At 42.0% G+C, this 23257-nt stretch overlaps 3 protein-coding genes across 6 annotated transcripts in view; 2 read left to right on the top strand and 1 right to left on the bottom strand.

Annotated features, from left to right (window-relative positions):
* The window catches only part of zfhx2 (zinc finger homeobox 2), an 11870-nt gene extending 8767 nt beyond the window's left edge, over positions 1–3103 (bottom strand). For 2 of the 3 annotated variants that reach the window (XM_005744846.1, XM_005744848.1), the window contains exons 1-2: positions 2429–2628; positions 709–867 (exon numbers count right to left, since the gene is read on the bottom strand). In XM_005744846.1, the coding sequence (XP_005744903.1) occupies positions 709–867; positions 2429–2458 (189 nt within the window). In that variant the 5' untranslated portion in view covers positions 2459–2628. Of the gene's footprint in view, positions 1–708; positions 868–2428; positions 2629–3012 lie in introns of those variants that run through there. The other variant, XM_005744847.1, reaches the window with a different exon arrangement.
* A 682-nt stretch (positions 3104–3785) lies between these two features.
* Positions 3786–7823, top strand: thtpa (thiamine triphosphatase). Of its 2 annotated transcripts, none has more exons than XM_005744850.1 (4): positions 3786–3895; positions 5580–5649; positions 5921–6397; positions 6498–7823. In XM_005744850.1, exons 2-4 carry the CDS (start codon positions 5580–5582, stop codon positions 6596–6598), a joined length of 648 nt encoding a protein of 215 aa, XP_005744907.1. In that variant the 5' UTR covers positions 3786–3895; the 3' UTR covers positions 6599–7823. The 2 variants fall into 2 exon arrangements, with proteins under 2 accessions (XP_005744907.1, XP_005744906.1); XM_005744849.1 differs by having other exon boundaries at positions 5918–6397.
* Positions 7824–10462: 2639 nt separating this feature from the next.
* On the top strand, positions 10463–23240 carry dcaf11 (ddb1 and cul4 associated factor 11). The gene is made up of 15 exons (XM_005744844.1): positions 10463–10718; positions 11005–11206; positions 12299–12426; positions 13009–13127; positions 13245–13309; positions 13503–13603; positions 14190–14336; positions 18336–18390; positions 18784–18852; positions 19056–19113; positions 20295–20480; positions 20657–20810; positions 21407–21559; positions 21677–21783; positions 22785–23240. Exons 2-15 carry the CDS (start codon positions 11019–11021, stop codon positions 22893–22895), a joined length of 1641 nt encoding a protein of 546 aa, XP_005744901.1. The 5' UTR covers positions 10463–10718; positions 11005–11018; the 3' UTR covers positions 22896–23240.
* Positions 23241–23257: the final 17 nt, after the last annotated feature.

The raw sequence follows: 23257 nt of genomic DNA, 5'->3' as shown, positions 1-23257 counted from the left end.
TATATATATATATGACACATACACAGAGAGGAGTGACTCAATACTTTGCACGGTACTGCATATACTACTGAGATCTATGTATCACCAATGGTTGTATAGAAATACATTTTTCCTCTTGATTTTAAGTAAACAGTATTACAAATTAAGAATTTAACTGGCTTAGTTGTGTTTTCCATTGCTTAACAATGCCAATTTTCTAATGCATTTCATACTATGCCAGCTACAACAGAGAGGAAACTACAATACCTCAGCACTAAACACTGGCGCACTGGTTTTATTTTAACAGTAGATTACAGTCTATCTCTGACCACTGTTCCTCTTTGACAATGTATTTTTCCTGTTTTGCATTCATCACCATGACTTCTGATACTTCTGTGCTTGCCTCGTCACTTAATTAATCATGCATTTGTTACCCCAGCATTTATAGCATCGACACTAAGGCTTGTGTAACTTTCCTGCCTCAAAAGCAACTATTAAGTTGGATAAGCATCACAAGAAATTTTTTTTAAGAAGTTGTGAATTTGATTTAAGTTATTATGTCTAATCCCTGTATAACAGCCAGGAAGAAGTGAGATCATTAAACATTATGCACGTAACTGATATATTACCCAATATAATCAGGCTGTATAACAAGAGGAAGGAGGGGGGAAAAACATGAACTCAGCCATAATTTGACATACTTTGGCCATAATGCCATGCCACACTTACAATATCCAGCAACCTGTCGACACACGATGAAAGCACGCTGTGTTGTTGGGTGAGATGTAGAGATAGGGAAGATCTGTCTGATTGCCCTTTTTGGCACAGGGGGCACAACCACTCTGCCACCCCATTCCTTTCACTGCACACCGCCTCTCCAGACTCCTCCTAACAAACACAAATAGACGTTTGAGAATCCTGCCCTTCAGGAGTGGTTTCTTTGCGAAAAAGAAAAACAAAGCAAAACAAAACAAAAATAAATGATGCATAAAGTATTTCATAGAAAAAGAAAGAAATTAAGATGTGATGCAATAACTGCAGTTTATGAAAGGGACTGACCAAGCTCAAGGAGGGAGTTAGACACAGACCAAGACAAACTGTTACTGGATGAATATCCACGTCAATAAATCTAATCACAAATAAGTACCTCAGTCTCACAAGAGTTGCACTTCTAACTTTCTAAAGAGATTGCTATTATTTGTCCACAACGACCAATTACACATCAACTCAAACTGTTTAAGTGGCAGCTTTGTAATGTAAATGAGTACACCTCACACTCGTAGATGAATTTACAAGGCACTGATGCGAACTCAAAGTTGCTCCTGGATACAAGATCGACTTAATAAACATATCTTTGTTGCCATTCTGACAATAAATCCGTACATACAATACCGAAATAAATGCAGAATAACCAGAGGAGCACACTCGATGCAAATCATAACATGCACTGCCCGAATTTACAAGTACACCGTCTCTCAGATCACAAATATCCCCACTGGTTTTGACTAATACGAGGAACATGTGCCCAGCATACTGCATATATTCTGATACCACACTGTACTCGCTCACCGTGCAGGATTTAAAAAAAAAATGAAATACTCGGGCTCCCATACAGTCTTAAGGAAACCAAACAAACCGCTGGTAGTGTGAATATTACCACAGAGCTTTCATGTATACTTCGGCTAAAATTCACAATCAAAGGTGCAGCGGAAAAACACGGGAATTCGTGCCCATGAGGAGAAATACCAACACAGCTCCCATCCTCACTTCCTCGTCATGCCAATTAGCAAGCTAGCAGGGTTATATGACCAGATAATATTTCGACGAGTCTACATCTGCAGAGTGTATCGCGTTTAATAGCTCCTAGTCACGAGTTTAATCATCAAAAGCAGAAGACCTACCTAAACTGGCATCTTCTTGGCCGTAGTTGGCTAATTAACGAGCAGCCTAATTAGCTATGCCGAGCAGAGACGAATCAATTAGCTAGCAAGCTAGGCGCTGTGAAGCCCCCCCTGTAACGTCGCATTACAGTGGTGTTTCTGGAAACGCTGGCTGCCAGTTAGTTTACTGAAAATAAAAACCTGCAGTCACAGCCACACTTCTCCGAAACTGTAAAAGACAAGGCAGGCGTCCGCGTAATCTCGCTCCTGGCTCTCTCGGTTAAGGCTGAGCGATGATTAAATTAATAAACAAAAAGGAGGGGGTGGGGGGCTGTGCTATTAACAGTCGTGTCACTTTGCTAGCTAGCCTGTTAGCAGGCAGAGATAATTAACCGCTCCTCAAACTGTCTCCCAACTGGCCGCTCTACACTCCCTACAAAACTCTGCCTCGGCCAGGTGGGGAAACTGCAGCTTCAATAACCGAGCGAGTTTACCCAGGATAGACGATAGACTCATAGGCTTCATATTAAAATAAAAAACAAAACCTCGGCCTCGAGTTATTTCCTTACCCCTCTGATTATAGGCTGCCAGTCGGGCATCTAGTGTTGCACTGCCCGCCGCCTGCTGCTCAACAGCGCAAATTGAGGCCTAGCCGGACTAAAGCCATTTAATTAATGAACGTGGGCTCCGCTTACAGATGTGTTAGAAGCACTCGCACCCCCTCCTCCCTCGCCGCCCAGCAAGACCCCCTTTTTGGACGCGTCCTAGCGCTCAAATCCATACCTTAAACACTCACGGTGCAACACATGGCCATTTAAACTAGCGTTTTAAGAGCTTCGAGCCGTAATTGGCGAAAGAATTAGACACCGAAAAGCGAGTTAAAAAAGCAGAGTACGTGCGCGGCGGTCGCCTCGACGATGGGGGTGGTGTAGGGAGAGCCAGGCAAAAGAGAGAGACGAGAGGCGAGAGAAAAAAGTTTGGGATTTAATGTTGGATTTCTATGAGGGATCGGATTAGTATGGGGCACGATCCGTCGTTTGCTCGATCCTGTAGCAGTCGCAGGCCACTCTCCCCGCTCAAATCGGCACAATTAACCGATCGCGAATGGCGTTTAATTAAGTTCGGAGCAATTAGCTAATGCGTTTTTTTTTACCTGCATGGTCGCCGCTCCAGCACACGCACGCACACACACACGCTTCCTCTGTGGCTCCTCAGAAGTGAAAAGTTTTCTTGCCTGCCCTCCCTCTCTCTCTTTCTCTCTCTCTCTCTCTCCTGTTCTCCCCCTCCCTTCATTCGCCCTATCCCTCTCTCCTTCCCCTCTTCCCTCTAGTAAACAGACCACAGCTCCCCCCGAGGCTGATTGCTGACATTCAGAGGGGACAGACACGGCAATCAAATCCCTTATGTAACCCCGCAGATATTACAGATAATTAATGTATGTTGAAACACTGATCGCTTATTATTGGGTAATAGAATTAATTAAGACAAAGAGAAAAAGGGGGAAATGGAGGATGAATGATATATTCATTTAGAGAGGTGGTGGGGGGAGAAAGAAATATCTTAATGCTCAAATTACACGGAATGCCCCTTAAATGCGAGAGCTCTTCCTCATTTTCACATTAAAAGGTGAATAATAAATGAGTCCCCATTCTGCCAACTTAGATTGTCACAAAGAGTGTGACGACTTAATTAAAGCTGAATAATGGAGATGTGACCGCGGAGCTTCCCTTCGCCGGCCTCCTCACACCCTCCTCCGCACGAATTCTGACATGTTTTCACTCAAACTATAGGTGTGGCGCACATCAACAGCCTAATGTGGGATAAATATTTATGAAGCGGAGCGGATTAAAACTGCACCATCTGTATGTCCCCTGCGTTTCTGGGACAGGAAGTGATTTTCCTGAATATACCAATAGGTGTCCTTAATTGCGCCTGTGCGAAATCAAACGTTGCTGACGTGTAGAGGTCACACGGATTGAGCTTTTTCTCTGATTTCAAAGCCGAATTGTTTGGAGTGAAGGAGCTGATGCGTGAAGGTGTGTGACGGTACACTTGGTGTTTTTTTGGAGACTCCGTGGTTCATATTGTTGATTTTGACATGTAGCTCCCGCACGATTCCATAGCAGCTGCACCGCCTGGGCTGAACGGCTCGAGTGTGATAATTAGACCGGTGTAACTTACTAATGGAGATACGTTTTTTGTTATTTTGTAACATACATAGGTTACATTATAACATTTAAGGACAGTCAATAGTAACTGGGGTGGCTGTTTAAGTGGAAGAAAGTTAGCATATCATTAGCAATAGCACAATGTAAACATAACCTTTTACGAGGAAAGACATTTATGTATATAACCTAATTTTAGTCAAAATATAGAAAACTAAAGGTTATATAATTTTCTTAATATTATTATATTAGTATAACTGTATTATTACTGATGCTTGTACTGTATTTCAGTGTAGAGCAGGTTAAATTACAGGCTGAATTTTGGCAGTACTTGCCAGCCACTTAGGTATACCTTGCTAGTACTGGATTGGATTTTTTACATTTAGAGCTGCCTTAATTCTTCATGGCATACATTCAACAAGCTGTGGAAACATTCCTAAGAGATTTTGCTCCACATAGACATGAAAGCATCACACAGTTACTGCCGTTTTGTCCAGCTGCACTTGCGTTCCCCCACATCCCAAAGGTGCTCTGCTGTATTGAGATCTGGTGAGGGCATTTGAGTACAGTAAACTCACTTTTATTAAGAAAAACAAAAAAATAACACTTGCTAGCTCGTTGTTCACGCTAAATTCTGACCCCACCATCGAGCAATGGAGGGCCATCAAATTAGTTAACATTTTTCCCGTAGTACTCAGGTAGGCTGTGGTGTTTAAGCCATGTTCAGTTGCTACTAAGAGGTTCAAAATGTGGCAACAAAATGTTCCCTTCACCATTACACTGCCAGCAGCAGCCTGAACTGTTAATATAAAGCAGGATGGATCCATGCTTTCTTGTTTATACTAGTTTCTGACCCTACCATCATGATGTCACAGCAAAAATCGAGGCTCATCAGACAAGGCAATGTTTTTCTAGTCCTGTTCTTAGCTTGCTGTAGCCTGTCTGCTTCAAGGTTTGACTTGTTGTGCATTCAGAGATGCTCTTGTGCATACCTTGGTTGTAGCAAGTAGTTCTTTGACTTTTTCCTTCCTATTAGCTCAAAGCAGTCTAGCGATTCTCCTCTGACCTCTGGCATCACCAAGGTGTTTTCACCCAGTGAACTACTTCCCTCTGGATGTTTTCTCTTTCTCAGAAGGTTTTTTTTTTGGAAACCCTAGAGATGGTTTTGTGTGAAAATCCCAGCAGATCATCACTTTCTGAAATACTCAAAGCAGCCTGTTGGCTAATTAACAATCTTGTCACATTCAAATTCACTTTAGTCACCTTCCTTCCCCAGTCTGTTGCTCTGTTTGAACCCCCAACAGGTCATCTTCACCACCACTCATCAGCAGTGGCGTTACAGCAACATAACAAAACGTTTCCCATAACACAGCCAGTCTGTGCTTTCTGCCCACTGATGAGAGCATTAACTCATCATATACAACTTACACCATTCTATTTATATCACTCCTACAGTGACTTTAAAGTAGACGTGGGCGTATTTGCAGTGCATTACACTGTCACTTTGGATCTCACCATGTTTTCTTTCTTGTTTTTCTTGTTTGTTTTCTTTTAGATGAGTGTTGAAGTGGAAAGGAAATTTTTATGCAATGCCGACACCCTGAAAAAACTGGAGGAGATCGGGGGTATGTGTTTAATTTGTCCGCCACACATTTACACATGAATCCAGTCAGATCGGAGGCATTTATCTGACGCTCTGATCCACGGCGAATTATAAACGGCCACTGAAAGGCTTTTCCAGCATTTAATGGCACTAATTGCTGTGGTTGTTGTCTAACTGTAGTGACACTGGCCATCTGTCTTTGGTTAATGATGAAGTTTAATTATCTGTATCAGCCTTTTTACATTTTATTTATTAAATTATCTATTTTAAAAAATCCCTTTTTCCATCAGCAGTTTGCGTTGGCCAACAGCAGATTCACGACCAGTATTTCGATACTCCTGAGTTTCACCTGACTTTGAGGGACATGTGGCTGCGTAAACGTAAAGGATGCTGGGAGCTCAAGTGCCCGACAGCAGAAGCGCAGAGCGGGAAGCAGGGTGAAGCAGCAGCATCTCTGTGCACCCGTTACAAGGAGATAACCAGCCTGCCTGAAATTCACCTGAGAGTCAAAGAGGTCATAAAACAGGACAGAGAGTCAGAGGCGGGCTTCTCACAGGAAGATGAGTCGTGGCTGAGCAAACTGGACCTGGTGTGCTTTGCAGAGTTTACAACAGCACGGTGCTCGTTTACTTTAAAGGAGGAGGGCGTGCAGATCGATCTGGACCAGGCTGACTTTGGCTATCATGTGGGGGAGATAGAAGTCCTCATATCAGAGGGAGGAGATGAGCAGGCTGCACTGGAGAAGATCAGAAAAACGGCAGAAAAGCTGGGTATACGCTCTCAAACATTTAACACATCCACTGCCTTATACTGTGTATTATTAAGCGTACCTGTGAAGTAGTGAAGACTTTTTTCTCTTCTTTTTCACAGGGCTTACTGGAGATCAGCGAGTTAAAGGAAAAATGGATGTTTACCTCAAAAGAAATCACCCTGAGCACTATGCAAAACTGCTTAGTGAACACATCCTGTAAGAGATCATACTGCATCTGTACAAATATGGGAACAAAAAAAGGTCTTATTTACTATAAAAGGTAATATTCTATAATAAAGTATAGATTTATAAACTCAATTGCTACGTGAACTTTTTGTATGTGAGGTTATGTTTTAGGGGGTTTGGGGATGGGTTTGGGCATTCGATCAGAGTTTATATTAATTTATCGCTAATGATGACAATGTTTTCTTACCGAGAGTAAAGATGTGTACTCACAAAGAGGAGGAACTGGTTTGTGACATGTGGCAGAGGATCTTCTGATTGCTCGGCACACATTTATTGAGTGATGAAACCGTCCCATTGTCTTTTCACAGAAACTTTCTTCACAGTATTTAAATCTGAATGTCTCACTAAAAACATTTGCACTTGAATGTTCTAGCGTTCAGAATTTGACTTGTTATATGTAGATACATATCTTTTGACGTATGCCATGCTTTGCAAGCAGTCACCTTTACAAGAGACTGTTTTTGGAGGCACTAATTAGTTTGTCATGTCCACGTCGTTATTAAGTAACTATTAAGTAATTACACAATGATAAATGAATACCTACAGTTGGTTGTGTGTATGTGGGCGGAGGGTGCAGCTATGTTTGTATTCCTGTCTGTATGAGAACATTTAGTGACAATAATCCATTGTCCATCCTCTTAATCCTAAAATAAACCATCAGGTGCCAAACCCTACCCAAATCCTAGTTTTAACCCTTAAAACCCAAATTATAACCCCAACAAAACAAAAGCCTCCTGTGCACAGGCACAATCACACACATTTAGTGAGTGTATCCTTGTAGCTGCACTCCTTCCAAAACAGTAACTTCCCTGCATGTTGCACGTTCAGGTCACACCTGTAAGTTGGAGCTATGGATAAATAGGGTCCAAATAGCCTGTTTTAGATCCAATTTAAGACCCAGGAAGCACAGAACAGGTTGCAAAGAACAGAGTGAGGACTGCAACCTTTCAACTAAACAAAAACATGTTCTGCTACTTAAGTCAAAATAGCTATTGCGCAGCATCTTGATTGTCCCAGAAATATTTCCTCCTTCAACCTATTGTTTACATTTACAGTTACATGCATTGTTAGAGTTATTATCATCTTAAATCTGATCATGAGAAAATGTTTGCCTGCTGCAGAGACACACAAGGGGCTGCACTGAGCGTGTTGTTCACGGTGAGAAAAAAAAGTGCTCCAGTGATGTCATTAAAAAGCTTCCCACCTCATGACTATCTGTTTGTTTTCTTCAAAAAGATTTCTTTGTTATGATGTGTACCAGAGATTAGATAGAAATCAGTCAGTTCAGTGATGGTTACAGAAAAAGGAGGGGACACACACAGTTAGAGGACAAACTGTGACTTTAAGTTTGGCTCTTTAAGCTCCATCACTTCTGTCTGTTAACGACAACATTTCTAATAGTCCTGTGCAATGTCTACTTAATGGTGATATATTCATTAGCAAGAGGAAAACACTGTATATTTTAAGCTGCAAAGAAAAATTCATGTTCTTGCACGTCAGCTTGTATCAATGATAAATTACCAGAGTCATCCATGGATAATCCTCTTTCGTTTTGGGTCATGTCCAGTCAGGTGGATGCAATGGAGGAGGATTCTCAGAGGTGTAGACTGGTTCTCCTGCTGATTAGGTCTCTGCACCTGTTGTAGGCAGATCCACCTGGACACCTGGAATTCACACCACACACACCATGGCTTCTGCTGTGCACAGACAGCTGGTCTTGTTCACAGGAAGACTGCACAGGAGGCCAACTTCATGCAGGAGTTGTTACACAGGCAGTCCTGTGTCATGCAGAATGTGGATGATCCCTTAATTTAAAAAGAAAACAACCCATCATCATCTACCAATCAGACATGCAGTGGATCGATTCCCAGCTAAAAAAGTATCCTTGAGCAAGTACTAGCCCTTTGAGTTTCCCCTGATTCATCCATCAGAGTGTGAGTGTGTGAAAATGTTAGCTAAAGGTTTGTAGGTATAGATGAAAGCACTGCATGACGCTGTATGTGACTGGGTGAATTAGATTTATTATACAAAGCACTTTGAGTGCTCAAACTGAGTAGAAAGTTGCTGTATAAGCACCAGTCCTGTTATCAGGGGCGGATCTAGGGGGAGGGGCTTTGTTTTCTTAGAAGAGATAACGATATAATAATTAGTTATTATACCTCTGTACCATTTACAGAGGTATGTGCTACCCTGTGTAGATCTCTTGCTCCTCCTTTGTTCTCACATGTAAAATTTTCTAGATCAGTCACTGCCTGTTACCACTTACAGTTTCCATGTACAGTGATCACAACAGAAGTCTGAATGTTTCAAACTGCAACAACACTTATTTAATGGACACCACGGCCCATAAGTCAGGAGGTCATACTTGTAGCAAAGGAAGCACAGAGTAAACCTAAGGCAGTCTGCATACGCTTACAATGTGATAGATGTTGGAGCAGAAATTTATTAGCCATACATCAAAACCAAGAGTAAATTCTGCTGAGGTTGTTTGCATTTTATATCTGGTGAAAAATTATGAGTGGTTCACTCCTATAGGCAGTTTAGAGTCACCAATCATCATTTAAAACATTAACTCTTAAACCAGTGATTATTAAATAATGGATGATTCCTAACAATATTATAGCCTGTATCCGAGGCTGCCTATAAATGTCCCTTTTCAGATATAACTTATATGATATCCACTGGTGTTTGGTAAATAATAAAATAAATGTACTGTAAAACATGTAACACATGAAATGAGTCCGTTTTCAGCCCATGGCCCATCTGTAAGTGAGAGGCCCTGGATTAGTGGTTCAGCTGTTGGTATGTTGTTTGAATCTTCCTGTACGCTGTCAGCAAATTGTTTAGCGAGAGCTTGCAGACATGTCATGAATTCAGAAGTCACATGTTGTGGGCTTTGATGACTCAGACCTTCTTCTCTTCATATTCACACATTATTTGTTGTGACACCCTCTGGAACACATTCCAAAATGTAGATTTTAGAGGCTAAGTTAGTTGGGTTAGTTGAGCCCCACGTCCACACAGTGGCCCTGGCAGCCAAATCCTGGGGGACTGGTAGACTGTTTTGTAGGCCCTAAATAACGCAGGTGTCAAAAAATAGACGGGTTATTAAATTATAGGACCCCCGCCCTTCGGGAATAGATGACAAACACCTTCTTTACCATGAGCAACCTCAGACTTGATTCATTACGTTGAGGTGACACAGGAATGAGCAGTACAGTCGTTCACAATAAATAAAATAGATTGCTTAGTGGCACTTTAAGTTGCTTAGCTTGACATGTTATCATTTTTAGTTTCCTTCCACTTTACTCTGTGTGCTGTTTTCATTTTAGTTTGAAGAGAAGAAGGTCGTCCCCCCACCACCACCACCACCACCACCACCAGACACACACACCCAAAAAATAAATACATAATAATATGAAAAACTAAATTTACTAGCCAGAAGAGTCCAAGTCCATTCATTACGAGCGCCTTCAGTGTACGACTACAGTCTAATGTTTATCTTTATGTTAAAGTTATGTGAAGCCTATATGGGCTGTACATGCTCTGGACATATAAATATACGACATACATTACGAAATATTCTAATTATATATTATATATATTCTAATTATATTATATAATCCATATAGATTATATTTATTATATTTCTTTCACAAAATAAAATAATAAAATAATAAAATAATATATTTGAGTAAAAATTCCTGTAGATGGCCAAAAAAAAGCCCCCCAAAAAACATCTGGTTTATCTTTTACTCTAAACTTTATTTAAACCTGTCAATAAATATTTTTATTTTTTTAATAGCTTCACGGTAAACTGTTGCTGGCAGCTGGTCACGTGACGTTGAAAGGGCAAGCGGGGGGGCACGCGCAGGGTTTTTTCATACTTTTGTAAACAACATGGCGATTCACGGACCTGCTCTGCTAGCAGACTGATCAAACACCGTGTTCTCAGACCTCTGGCTCTCTAGCTTTGTGAGGGGTTTCTGTTAGACGGTGCGGAAGTTGCACACCGAGCACACGGTCCAGTACGCGGAAAAACGACAAAGAGGTGGACCGACGAGCTGTCAAGAAGATCGTTTGACAGTCCAACGGTAGCCAAATGTTATCGTTAGCATTATCAGCTAGCTCGAACTAAATCTTCCCCAAGCATTTTAAACACGACGAGCTAATGTGCAATACACGGATGGTTAGTTTGTATTGAAGGAGTGGAGAGGTTTGCGCCAGTAACTTTAGCTGTTATAGGGCTTACGCCGTATCCAGGAAACATTATTTCCTAGCTGCTGTGCTTCTCGTCCCTCTCCAAGGTGTCTGGGATCACGTGACGTTGTCAGGTAACCCTGAAATTGTTGTTACACGTCTCGTTATTCTCTCTGGTAGGCCATCTTCAGTCTATGGGCTCACAGTCCAGTTCTGGGATGTCTGGTGGAAGGGGCTCTTCCAGTGGCAACCCAGGAGAGCAGTCTGAAGCGACAGAATCAAACCAGGGCGGCAGCAGCAGCCGAGGCCGCAGGACGGACAGGCAGTCTTCATCAGAGGAGGACGTTGACTTAGCAGAAGTGCTGGCTTACTTACTGAGAAGGTGAATTTCACAGTTAAAAACGCTCAAACTGATACCACGGAGGGCCTAGGTTTGTAGCAGAGGTACTATGGAGTTGTTTTGGTGAAAGTGGGCCATAACTAGCAGAAGTAAAAATGAGCAATTAATACATAAAAACACAAGTGCAATAAAGTCAAAGTCCTTCTAGTAGCAAGTCATACCATCGATCCACCACTTGTCTGAGTCATGGAGGCAGCAGTCTTAAGCAAGCGCTCCTCTTTCTAGCCGAGAGACGTAATCGTTATTAAAGACGATGACACTCAAAGCATTCCACAATTAAATCTGTGGGAGAGTTCTGCAACAGCCAAAATGTTGATAGAAGAAAAACTTGTTGGGGGCGAGGGAAGAAAGCTTTTTATTAACACGTGGCTGGTGATTCTGTGTGTGCAGTTTATACGTCCTGCTGACAACTGAAATTAAATTGGATAATTCTTCAAAATTACTGCCCAGAGGCATTTCGTGGTGAGGACTACATGTCTTTGGACTGCCCCGGGGACTTGTAGCATTAGTTCATTACTTTCTAATTTCTTGAACTCAGAACTAGGACAGAAGTCTTTGTCACATATGTGTGTAGTTGCTGCAGAGAAAATGACTTGTGTGTGGTGAGCGTATCGGGCACTTATTAAATGACATTTAGAGGCAAATAGAAGTAATGCATGCAGTATTCTATCTCGCTGCCAAAGAGCAAATAATTGAAACGTCACATCACATTCCAGCGCTGCAAAGCTAAGTGGGGGTTAAGGTTTTCCCATTTCAGTTTGATTTAATTGCACTTGGATAAGCTTGGAATTTTTTTGTATATCCCTCTGTAATAGTTTCTTTAGTGAACCGTGACATTGGCAGGGCCTGCTCTCGTGACCAGAGGGAACCGAGATTTGCAAGAAAAAACATTTGACATTTCTCACTTCTTTAGCGTTTAAATGTTGTCATTGCTACATGTTGTACAGCTGGACCATTTAGCTTTGGTTTCCACCTGTCAAGTCTTTTTTATTTTCTAGGTACATCTTTGCACTAGGGCAATAGATAATTGGATTAATCATAACTGATTAATTGACTGGTTGCTTGCATGTGCAGGGGTCAGGTAAGACTGGTCCATGGCAGTGGAGCCACGGGGCTGCAGCTGGTCCAGTCATATTCTGACTCTGATGAAGACAGCGATGGAGCCTGGGATGGACGGCTGGGTGACCGCTATAATCCACCAGGTAACCTCCCACTGACACAGGGCAGGAAAATAAGCAGTTTTTTTACTTTGTTGGTTTACTCTTCATTTATACCCTTAAATACATTGTTACAATGATCACATAATATGGAAAGCTAACAGATCTATTTAGAGTGCAGCCACTGCAGTGCAGAAATACACGTAATTACGTTAGGATGATGTCTTCTCTTTCCAAGTAGTGAAGCAGTGAATGAATGTCAGTAAGGTTTCATTTAGAGACATAATCGTGTTACAGTAATGTTATTGTCTTGTTTTCACTGCCATCCCAAAAATGTTATTTATGGAAACCTCAATTCAGTTTTTTTTGTTTTCTAGAACTAGTGAGGCCTAAATACTGTTTCTTCTTCCTTTTGTGTGTTTCTTCTTTTGCTCTCGTTGCATGTCTGTTCATCTTCTGTCAATCAGTGATGGATCAAACATAAAACAATGTTTCAGCTGTCAAATATTTCCATGGATTGTTCTCTCAAATATGTAGGACGGCTAATCAGAGCATGCCTGAAGTTCTGAGAGCTTGTTGTTGAATGTGAGCTCCTACTGAGGCTTGTTCTTTGTGTTCTGTCTTTAGTGGACACCCAACCTGACACACACGAAGTGGACCGGAGTGAGATCCGCACTCAGATCCTGCTGGCCACCGCCTCCTCTTCCTTGAAAGGCTATCGCAGTTTCACCCACATGCTAGCAGAGGTCAGACCCCAGAAATAAAATCTAAATGGAAAATAATTGCGGCAGTGCAGTCGTATTAGTTTTGTTTATAGAGTTCAATGAAGTTATGAAACTGCAAATAAATGTTTTTGTGTGCAGAGAGAAAAAGGCAGATGTAGAGGCTCCAGTTTTTCCCACGGAGAGTGCAGTCGTATCCGTACGCAGTAAGTAACTTTGGAGTATTTAAAATCTAAATTAGAATTAAATAGCAATTAGTTTAGCGTGACTAAAGCCTTGATTGGACCATTGTGCTCTGTTGGAGCAGAGGGATAGCTGCACAATTGCTGTGAAAATATACAATGCATTGGACAGAAGAAGACGAAATATTAAAATTGTGACCCCAGTGTTCTTCTGCAGTTTCCTGCCAAACTATGTGTCCCACAAGGATACATACCAGCAGAAAGCCTTCTGTGGAGTGTACAGCGAGGATGGCAACATGTTCCTCTCCGCCTGCCAAGGTAAATAGCACGATGTCCAACTTGAGGATCGAGAGGGGCTGAATCAGGTCTGATTTTTATTCTGAGTGTTTGTTTAAAGCTGCTGCGTGGATCACCAAATCATGCTGTGTTGTGTACAGACTGTGTTCAGGCGGAGGGGAGTATTATTGGACTTTTCTCATGTTCTAAAAAACAAATATCAAGCGCATCATCAGTTCCTATTTCCTGATTTAATGATTAATGAATGAAGTTACTGTTTTGTAAGCAAACTAAACAAGCGGAGGACAACATGTCTCACCACGTCTCACCTACGCTTGCCTAACTGTCACGACTATTCTTCTTGTATTATGTCTGTGTTAGTGATCAGCAGCAAGCCCTGAACAACAAACCAGAGGCTGGTGACATACACGTGTAAATGAGTCCTTATGTTAGTTCAAACTGATTAGTCTTACAGACAAAATGGAGAAAGTGAAATAAATCACTCTGTTTGTACCCAAGGAATAAATTAATAAACAAACAACCTCTGAGGGACCTGTAAAAAAACCCCAAACAAAAACAAATGCGAGTCTTTGTATTTTGTTTAGTTTTGTTTTTTTTCTTGCTACAGACCAGAACATCCGCTTGTACGACACCAGTAGGGGGCGTTTTCACCTGTGGCGAACGGTGAAGGCCCGTGACGTGGGCTGGAGCGTGCTGGATGTCTGCTTCACCCCCGATGCACACCACGTGCTCTACTCCAGTTGGTCTGACTACAGTAAGGCTATGGGACTAGTAAAATTTTACGTGATGAAATGAGGAAAACAGTTTGCCATCATTAGAAAAACTAATTCTGTAAAGATTCAGCAAACCTATAAATATTCAAGATTGGCTCTTTTTTTTTTCTTTTTTTTTTTTTTTAGTTGGGATTATAAATCCACTTTTCCTAAAACAAAAATAAAAAAAATCTGGGACTGTTCGTGAACTGTAAATCAAACACATAAAAGGATATTTGTACCATTAGACAGAGCAGACACAAAAAATCTGAATATTAGGCTGGGACAGGTGCAGGTTTTTGTTTCTTTCTTATTTTTTAAACAACAGAGGGAATTTTTTAGAACTATAAAGCTTTTCATTTTGAAAAAGTATTGTTTTATATTCTTGTTCAGTACAGAACTGTCATATTTTTCCCTTCCTAATGCGGCACATGTTTATATTATATTATATTATAGATGTGTGCAGAATGTGGTTTAATATTGATTCGCTGAAATCAGCAAGGTCTTTGCTGAAAAGCCCATGGCTGCATAGCAGCATATATTTTTCCAAACCCTTACTGTTAAGCATTAATGGTGCCTTCACAGATGTGTAAGTTATCCAGTATTACCATCAAAGATGTTGCTTTTTGAACTGCCAAGGCAGATGATCCCTCTGCTTTGTGTCGTTGATATCCAGAAAGACTTTCAGAATCTGATTTGTTAGACCACAGGTTGTTTTTGTGGCTTTAAAGAAGAAATTATATTACATTTATTTTTAAAAATGTTCAGAAAAGAAAGTATTTTAAGGTACTAAATAAGAGTAAATAACACTTAGCTTTGCTGTATACACAGCTGCTTATTGTATTGGTGTGTCAAAATACATTCACCCACCACTTCATAAGCTATGCCTGTTCAGCTGCTCATTAACGCAAATGTCTAACCAGCCAATGACATGGCAGCAACTTGGTTCATTCAGGCATGTAGACATGGTCAGGGTGACCTGTTGAAGTTCAAACTGAGCATCGGAATGGGGAAGAAAGATGATTTCAGTGAGTGAACGTGGCATAGTTGTTGGTGTCACGCAGGCTTGTCTGAGTGTTTCAGAAACGGCTGATCAGCTGGGATTTTCCCACACAGGGTTTACAGAACATGGTCTGAGAAACTGAAAATGAGCAGCGGTTCTCTGGGTGAAGATACCTTGTTGATCTCAGAGAAGAGTGACCAGACCGTGACTCAAATAACCACTCATTACAAACAAGGTGTGCAGAAGATCATCGCTGAATGCACAACATGTTAAACCTTGAAGCAGATGGGCTACAACAGCAGAAGACCCTACTGCGTCAGTGCTGTCAACTAAGAACAGGAAACACAGACTTACCAAATTTGGACAGTACAAGATTGGAAAATGTCTTAATGAGGAGTTTCACTTTCTGCCATCACATTTGTACGGCAGGGTTAGTATCATTGGTTCAAGCTGCTGGTGCTGCTGTAATGGTGTGTGGAATATTGTCTTGCTACACTTTGGTCTTCTTCCAGCAGGATAACATGCCACGTCACGAAGATTCAATAATGTCAAACTGGTTTCTTTAACATCACAATGAGTTCATTGTGTTCAAAATGGCCTCTACAGTTACCAGATCTCAATATGATGAAGCACCTTTGGGATTTGTGACAAATCCGCAGCAACTGTGTGATGCTGTCATATCGAGATAGACCAAAACTTCTGAGGAATGTTTCCAGTATCTTGTTGAGTGTATGCCACAAAGAATTGAGTCATTTTTGAAGGAAAGATGGGATCCAACCCAGTTCTAGTAAGGTATATCTAATAGGGCTGCCACAAACGATTATTTTGATAGTCGACTAGTCACCGATTATTTTTGCGTTTAATCGACTAATCAGATCATGCATCCATTGGATGTACAGCTTATTGCACCAGCAGCATCTGCTGTTATATAACTATCATTAGCTTACAGCTTTAAGTGTTTGAGGTCTGTGCAAACTAAAAATAAAGGCAAGATGATAGTTTATTAAATTTTAATGAAATTTGCAGATTGTTTCGGTGAAGTTTAATAAACTCCTTGCCAAACAATAACATTTTTAAGTTATCTAAGTGACTTATATATCATGTTTAACCTGAGTAGCGAAAGACCGCGGTGGGTTTGAAAACGATTTGGTGTTCTCACGGGCTCTAGTGAGCCTTGCCCTCGGCTAGCTATCGAGCTAGTGGGTAACAGACGTTTTTGAAAATGTGGTGTCTTGATAAACTGAGCAGATATTTGAGGTTTACACAGCTACATTCTCGCCTGAAAATATGTTAAACGTTTATTTTGTGACCCAGAAAGAATAACAAGAGTAATATTTAAACTAACTAGCTGCCGCCATTGTTGGAAACTGAGCTGGGCTGTGCTATGAATTCTGGGATACAGCTACTTCTTCTTCTTCTTCGGGGTTTAACGGCAGCTGGCATCCTTGTACATGCAGTGCTGCCATCTTCTGTTTCAGTCTGTTATTACACTCTTAAATTCTACTTATTCCTGCGTCTTTTGTGATCTTACAAAGCTTCAAACGACGCGTTGACTACTAAATCAGTCGTCGACGATAGTCGACGTAATCGTGGCAGCCCTAATGCAACTACAATTAGGGGTGGGTTTTAATAATCGATTCATCGATTAAAATTGATTCTGGCTTGGACAACGTGATATCGATTCATTAAAATCCTGAATCGATTTTTTTAATATAAATGTATTTTGCCCAAAATTCCAGAATCTCAGGTGAGACATCACAAAATTTTGACAACCACCAAACATTTAAAAGAGTAAATGAGAGCAGGAACACGGCTTCTGCACAAAGACGTAAACACAAAGCGCAGACCCGCGAATCAGAATCAGTGAGATGTCGCCTTTCTCACCCGACGGCAGGGACACAGCCGGGGCTGAAAGCCGACAGCTCGCTGATTCTGATGTTTCGGCGGGTCCGCGCTTTGTGTTTACGCCCATTTTGCGCTGATTCTAAAGCTGTTAGTTTCATCTCTCTCCAAACAATATTGACCAAACCAGCAGCAAAAGAATATCCAAACTACGCTTCACATAAACATCGTCATGGACTCCCTCTGACTTTTGCTGTTTTGCTTCCACCACAATAAAATCACACTTCATGCACAGCTCTCTCTCTCTCTCTCTCTCTTTCTCAGTGTTCAAGAACAGTTTCCCGTCTATCCCTGAAATCTGTTTTCTGCATTATTTGCTTGCTTGTTACGCACAAGACTATCGTTGTTTACAGCACTGTCGGCCAATGTTTTTTTTCTCCTTTTACTTCCGAAAAGAAAACCTAATTTCTGCCGTTCAATAGGCTTCTGAACAAATGTTTAAACTTTTTAAAATTATACAAAATGCAAAACGCTCAGCCGTGTCTCTAATAAAACCGCTGTAACTTCAGAGGTAATGTTCATATGTTAATTAATGGTTTTCTTTCGTTTTTGATGTACTGCAGAATATTTTTATAAAATCCTAGGCCAGGAAAAATCACCTTCATGTTTTTCTGTTTTATCTTCAGCTCCTTTGACACAAAGGCATCTGCTGTGATGCTCACACCTTTGATAAAGTCTGGAAAGTGTCAGCTTCCTTTTTATAGATACAAAAATATGTAAATGTCCTGATCTGAATTATAATATTTCTGACTGTCTGAGGCAAAATTTCCCAGATTTGAATCGAATTGAATCGAATCGTGGAACAAATCGATTCTAGAAATCGGTGACGATATTCAGCCCTAACTACAATGTAGTGTCTAAACATTTCTACAATAGAACAATGAAAGTAGAGCCTTTAACAGCATCACTTGTGAGAAATGCGAAGAAGTGAATAAATGAATCAGGAAGTGATTTCTTTCATATTGAAAGTGCTTTTACATTAGCCACAGCTTCCAGGAGTTTTCTGGTTTTTGTTTTGTTTTTAAGCAGCATATCAAACACGTTTTTAGCTGCGATGTTTTAGTCATACGTGTCTCTCTCTGTTCCTCCCCCACAGTTCATATGTGCAGTATAGATGGAGACAGTGAAAACCACACCGCCCTGGACCTCAAGTTAGTGTTTCCCCTCATAGTAACTTATAACATTACGGAGCAGGTAATCTATCATTCCTTACCAGCAGGCCCTCCTCTCCCTTCATTACCACCTGGATGAATGATGCTGTCAGAACTTGTCACCCCAACATCCATCCTCTCGCTCTGTGTGCGCTCCTTTTGTTAAAAATAGATCATTAATTCAACAAAGCACTGCCATTAAACTCACAGCTCTCCTAACAAAAACATTGTTTAAAAGGTGATGCTTGCTTTCATAAAGCCTTTATGTTATCCCACACCAAAAAAATAAATAAAGTAGATAGAGTGTGGTTGTAAATCAGCAATTGTGCTCTTACTGCAATGTCCAACCTGTGTGTGTGTGTGTGTGTGTGTGCGCGCTGTTGTGCTTTGTAGTCCAGATGAGAGGAGGTTCTGTGTGTTCTCGCTGGCTGCGTCCACAGATGGCAAAGAGATCCTGGGAGGGTGAGTACAATTTGCTTTTATGTTTCAAGGCAGTGACTGACAAGGTTGAAATGAGTACTGAAGGCTCTTTATGAAATTTGAATTCAAGCACAACTCTGCTTTTCTTCCATTTGTTGGCGGTATATTCGAAATATGTTTATTAGAGCCTCAATTTAGGGGAGTTGTTTTATTCTTTTCTCAGCCTCTCTTCTCTCTCATTTCAGAGCAAACGACGGCTGCCTTTACGTTTTTGATCTTGAGCAGAATAAACGAATGTTGAAGGTTAGTGTGTCTTTGTGTGCATTTGTCTTTTTGCTCGCGCGTCGTCTTGGCCGTGCCCGTTTCAGCGTCACGTCTGTCTGATTTGCGCTTCATCCTTCGGTCAAGGTTAGCCAGATGCAGCGGAGCAGAAACTACATAAAGTTTTACACCATCCTGTAGTCTAATATAGCAGCGAAGAGTCCAGCTCCGCCACACAGTGGGACGGTGGGGGTTAAACCTACCGCCCTCCCTCCTCCCATAACCGCCCCGTGCGCAGAAGTCAGCATTCGACCTCGACCATCTGCTTCGTCTCTGTCGTCCGCCGTTTCTCTGTCTGTCCCTCCTAATTACCTCAGTGTTGTGGTGTGTTTCTGTGCTTTTATCTCTCAACTTTTTATTAGTTGTTTGTACTTTCACTGTCACTTCCTCATGTGCCGCACTAGACTTTCCACGATTCAGTGCAGTGATGGGAAACTGAAGTCGGGGCATTTTGCTGCTGTGGTTCCGGTTAGTGTTTTTCCCCATTGGAGGGAAGGATTTCTGCAAATCAATAGAAAGCTGTTGAGGCTGATCTGTGTCTCACAATGAGACGTTCATATTCTCTCTCAGGATGACGGTCATCTCGTCCACTGAATGGGTTTAGTGATTATAAAATGATGTGAATCACACGCTGTGGCCTTCATAGTAACCTGTTAGAGATGGCCTCCACATCATTAAAACGGTAAATAATGAAATGTCTTATGAAAGAAAGCAGTTCAGTTGTTCTGCTAGAACCGCTCATCACCATGCTTCATGTTGAGTTATCCTTTCATTTGTGACACATCCTTTTATCTAGCGATTTATTTCGTCTTCTTGCACATATAAAGGACAAAACTAACAAACACTTGTACTGCTGTAATTACTAACAGCTACATCTTTGCATTTGGAGACTCACAACCATGCCGTGTGTATAAAGCCTGTTTGTAGCACAGCCTTTGAGGCTTATGTAGTGAAAAGTCTGAGTTTCAGTGCGCAGCAGCCTTGAAGAAAAATGCTCCTTTCATTACTCCTGCATAGGCACAGACATGCATAAGTGCGCACACACACACACTTTTCACAACAACATGTAAATAGCCCACTTGTAAATAGCACATTCTTGCACACATGTGCACACGCTCCATACAGTAAACACTGACTCTTTCTTTTGCTGCCGTCCTCATCAGATTGATGCCCACGAGGACGACGTGAACGCGGTGGCGTTCGCCGACAGCTCGTCCCAGCTGCTGTTCTCTGGCAGCGATGACGCACTGTGCAAGGTGTGGGACAGACGGACGCTGCGGGAGGACAGACCGCAGCCTGTTGGACAGCTGGCCGGCCACCGAGACGGCATCACCTTCATCCACAGCAAGGTGGGTGCGAGTGTGTGTGTGTCTGTGAGGGGGGGTCTCTCAGTAAAAAGTTTTCCAGTTACTTGGAAATGGTTTAAATGAGAACATTAATCGTACAGGACGTTTATTCAATCACATGTATTGTTCTAACTCTCAGATCTCGGTCTCTTTTTTTTTCCATTTTGTCACGATGCCAGGGTGACGCTCGCTACCTGATCAGCAACTCGAAGGACCAGTCCATCAAGCTGTGGGATGTCAGGAAGTTCTCGCCCAAAGAGGGGCTGGCAGCTTCCCGTCTGGCTGTCACCCAGCAAAACTGGGACTACCGCTGGCAGCAGGTTCCCCAGAGAGGTGAGGAGGGGAGGGGCCGAAGAAGGGCGAAAGGGAGGTACTCGTGGTAAATGAGTCAGAGGGGAAGTTGGAGGACGAGAGGAGGAGAGGTCACACAGAGGAGGAGATAAAGATGAAATGATGATATTAAAAAAAGAGAGAGAGGAGGCAGTAACAGGGAAGGTGTGTGTGTGTGTGTGTGTGTGTGTGTGTGTGTGTGTGTGTGTGTGTGTGTGTGTGTGTTTGTGTGTGTGTGTGTCGTGAGGATAAAAAGACTGTAAAGCCACACGTAGGGAGAGTGATTACCATTACAAGCCAAAGAGGAGGGAAGGAGTGGAGGAGAGGTGAAGGATAGGAGTTTGGATAATGAGATAGAGCAGGAAGAGAGGAGGAGACGAGGCGGTAAAAAAACTAAACAAAATGAAACGATCTAGTTCAGGGTGCAGTTTCTTCTAAGCTTGATATAAATCTACATGGTCTTTTGGATTAAAGTTGAGGACAAGTGTGAGGAAAGAGCATAAACAGTAAAAAAAAAAAAAACATTTATAAAATGGAGAAATCCTTGTGCATCTTTTTGTTATTTAGCAGTTTTGTGTTTGTTTACTTGCTCCTCGCAGCCCTGAAGAGACACAAGCTGACAGGCGACACCTCAGTAATGACCTACCGAGGTCATGGCGTCCTCCACACCCTGATACGCTGCCGTTTCTCACCAGAGTTCAGCACTGGGCAGAGATTCATCTACTCCGGCTGTTCCACGGGCAAAATCGTCAGTAAGTGACTGTGTGTGTCTGTCAGTGTGTAAACGGCGACAAAGTCTGCGTGAGCTGATGCACAAAGTAATATTTGAAGAATCGAAAATCAGTTGAACCCTGTGTGTGTGTGTCCAGTCTACGATGTGCTGACCGGCACGGTGGTAACCAGACTGGTGGGCCACGACGCGTGCGTGAGAGATGTCAGTTGGCACCCGTACGAGGACAACATCATCAGCAGCTCTGTGAGTGCGGTTAATGCAGAAAGTGTCCTGCTGGAATCAGCGTGTGAAAGCTCGTCATCATAAATATCACATTAAACCCAAAAGAAAGCCCTTTCCAGAAGTTGTAAAACGATTTAATAGAGTGGCGTTAATCCCAGACACTGTTTCCTCTACTAATGGAATAAGGCATAATTTAGAAAAGTCTGAGACAATTTGATACGTTTTCTGGTAATTACGGGGGAAAAATGACCATTTGCAGAAATAAACGACTGTTTTTTTGCCCGCTCACATATTCCATTAAATTAGACTTTTTAGCAATTTCACTACTACCACTACTTGATAAAATGGAAAACAACATTAAAGCAGTGCAAATGAACTGAGCTGTTTCGACTAGAAGAAGGAAGCAGACATGAGATGCAGAGTACTTTATGTTTATACTTTACACCGCTGAGGCCTGGACCAAATCACACACAAGCAAAGCTGGATTTATGGTCGTGCAGTGCTGCTTCCAAGCGTAGCTCTTTGGGTGTGCAGAGAGGAGGATTGTGGGAGTTCAACCAGCAGAGAGGCTACAGCAAGGGTGCAGTCCTGCAGAAAGTAAACACAGCTTTGCCCCCGAGCAACGCGTCAGAGGAAAAAGTGAATTAAAAATCCCAAAAAGCAAAATAAGAAGCGCAGAAATTGGAGGTTTTCCACATATTTTGACTCGGCCACTAAGTAGGTCTGCAGAACTCTGTGTAGCACATATGCGCTATTGATGTAGTAGCATATCAAGACCATAAATTAGCTCTTTGCTTGGCTAATAAAAATGCTGCTTCTTTTCCATTTGTGGTTAAAAGCTGCCGCTTGTTTTGTTGGCATAAAGCATGAATCATGTCACCGTTATTTAACAGAGCAGACAGGCTCAGCAGCTGTTTTAAAAGTGATAACAAGAGTCCATCCAGCTTAAGAACATTAAACTACGGGGCTTAGATGGCACAGTTATTATTTTTTAACCTCTGATCTCCATCCTTTCTCTACAGTGGGACGGAGCGGTTCGAATGTGGGAGCACAGACAAACCCATCCCCTAGACGAGGAGCGAGACACGACAAGGGGAGGAGGAGGAGAGGAAGGGAGCTGTTGGAGGAAGTGATGTTAGCACAGAGGAAGGCAGTGAGCTCAGAAGGCCTGGGAGAGACTTGAGTATCTGCTAACGTTAGTGCGGGATATTAGTGATTCAAATGAAAGCGTGGCTGAGAAAAGTTCACTGGGAAGGCGCCTGAGCCTCGTGCTGTCCAGTGCCGATCAGAACACGGCGGGACGGCTGTTGCCACCTGCAGCTGTCTTTCTGTTTTTTCCCCCCCTGTTTTTTTGTTTATTGCCTCATGTCTTGCACAGAATAAGGAGGCCAGAGCTTTTTCAATCCAGCCTGGGACATTTTACTCAAAATGCGCTGAAGCTGCACTTAACGAGCTGTTGGAATGAAACAATAAGTTAGTGATTTTATATATATAT

The sequence above is a fragment of the Pundamilia nyererei genome, unplaced genomic scaffold, assembly GCF_000239375.1.
Source record: "Pundamilia nyererei isolate P.nyererei 1_Seehausen unplaced genomic scaffold, PunNye1.0 scaffold00150, whole genome shotgun sequence".
NCBI lineage: Eukaryota > Metazoa > Chordata > Actinopteri > Cichliformes > Cichlidae > Pundamilia > Pundamilia nyererei.
Note: the sequence above shows the minus strand (reverse complement) of the source record. Positions and strands in the feature narration are given on the sequence as shown.

What these genes read in the sequence shown, in the direction of transcription:
- thtpa (XM_005744849.1), top strand. Translation starts at nt 5,580, where the DNA reads ATGAGTGTTGAAGTGGAAAGGAAATTTTTATGCAATGCCGACACCCTG. An exon ending in AAAACTGGAGGAGATCGGGG is followed by an intron (nt 5,650 to 5,917) that starts GTATGTGTTTAA and finishes TTTTTCCATCAG; the next exon opens with CAGTTTGCGTTGGCCAACAG. An exon ending in AAAAACGGCAGAAAAGCTGG is followed by an intron (nt 6,398 to 6,497) that starts GTATACGCTCTC and finishes TCTTTTTCACAG; the next exon opens with GGCTTACTGGAGATCAGCGA.
- dcaf11 (XM_005744844.1), top strand. Translation starts at nt 11,019, where the DNA reads ATGGGCTCACAGTCCAGTTCTGGGATGTCTGGTGGAAGGGGCTCTTCC. An exon ending in TCACCCACATGCTAGCAGAG is followed by an intron (nt 13,128 to 13,244) that starts GTCAGACCCCAG and finishes TTTTGTGTGCAG; the next exon opens with AGAGAAAAAGGCAGATGTAG. An exon ending in AGAATAAACGAATGTTGAAG is followed by an intron (nt 19,114 to 20,294) that starts GTTAGTGTGTCT and finishes CGTCCTCATCAG; the next exon opens with ATTGATGCCCACGAGGACGA.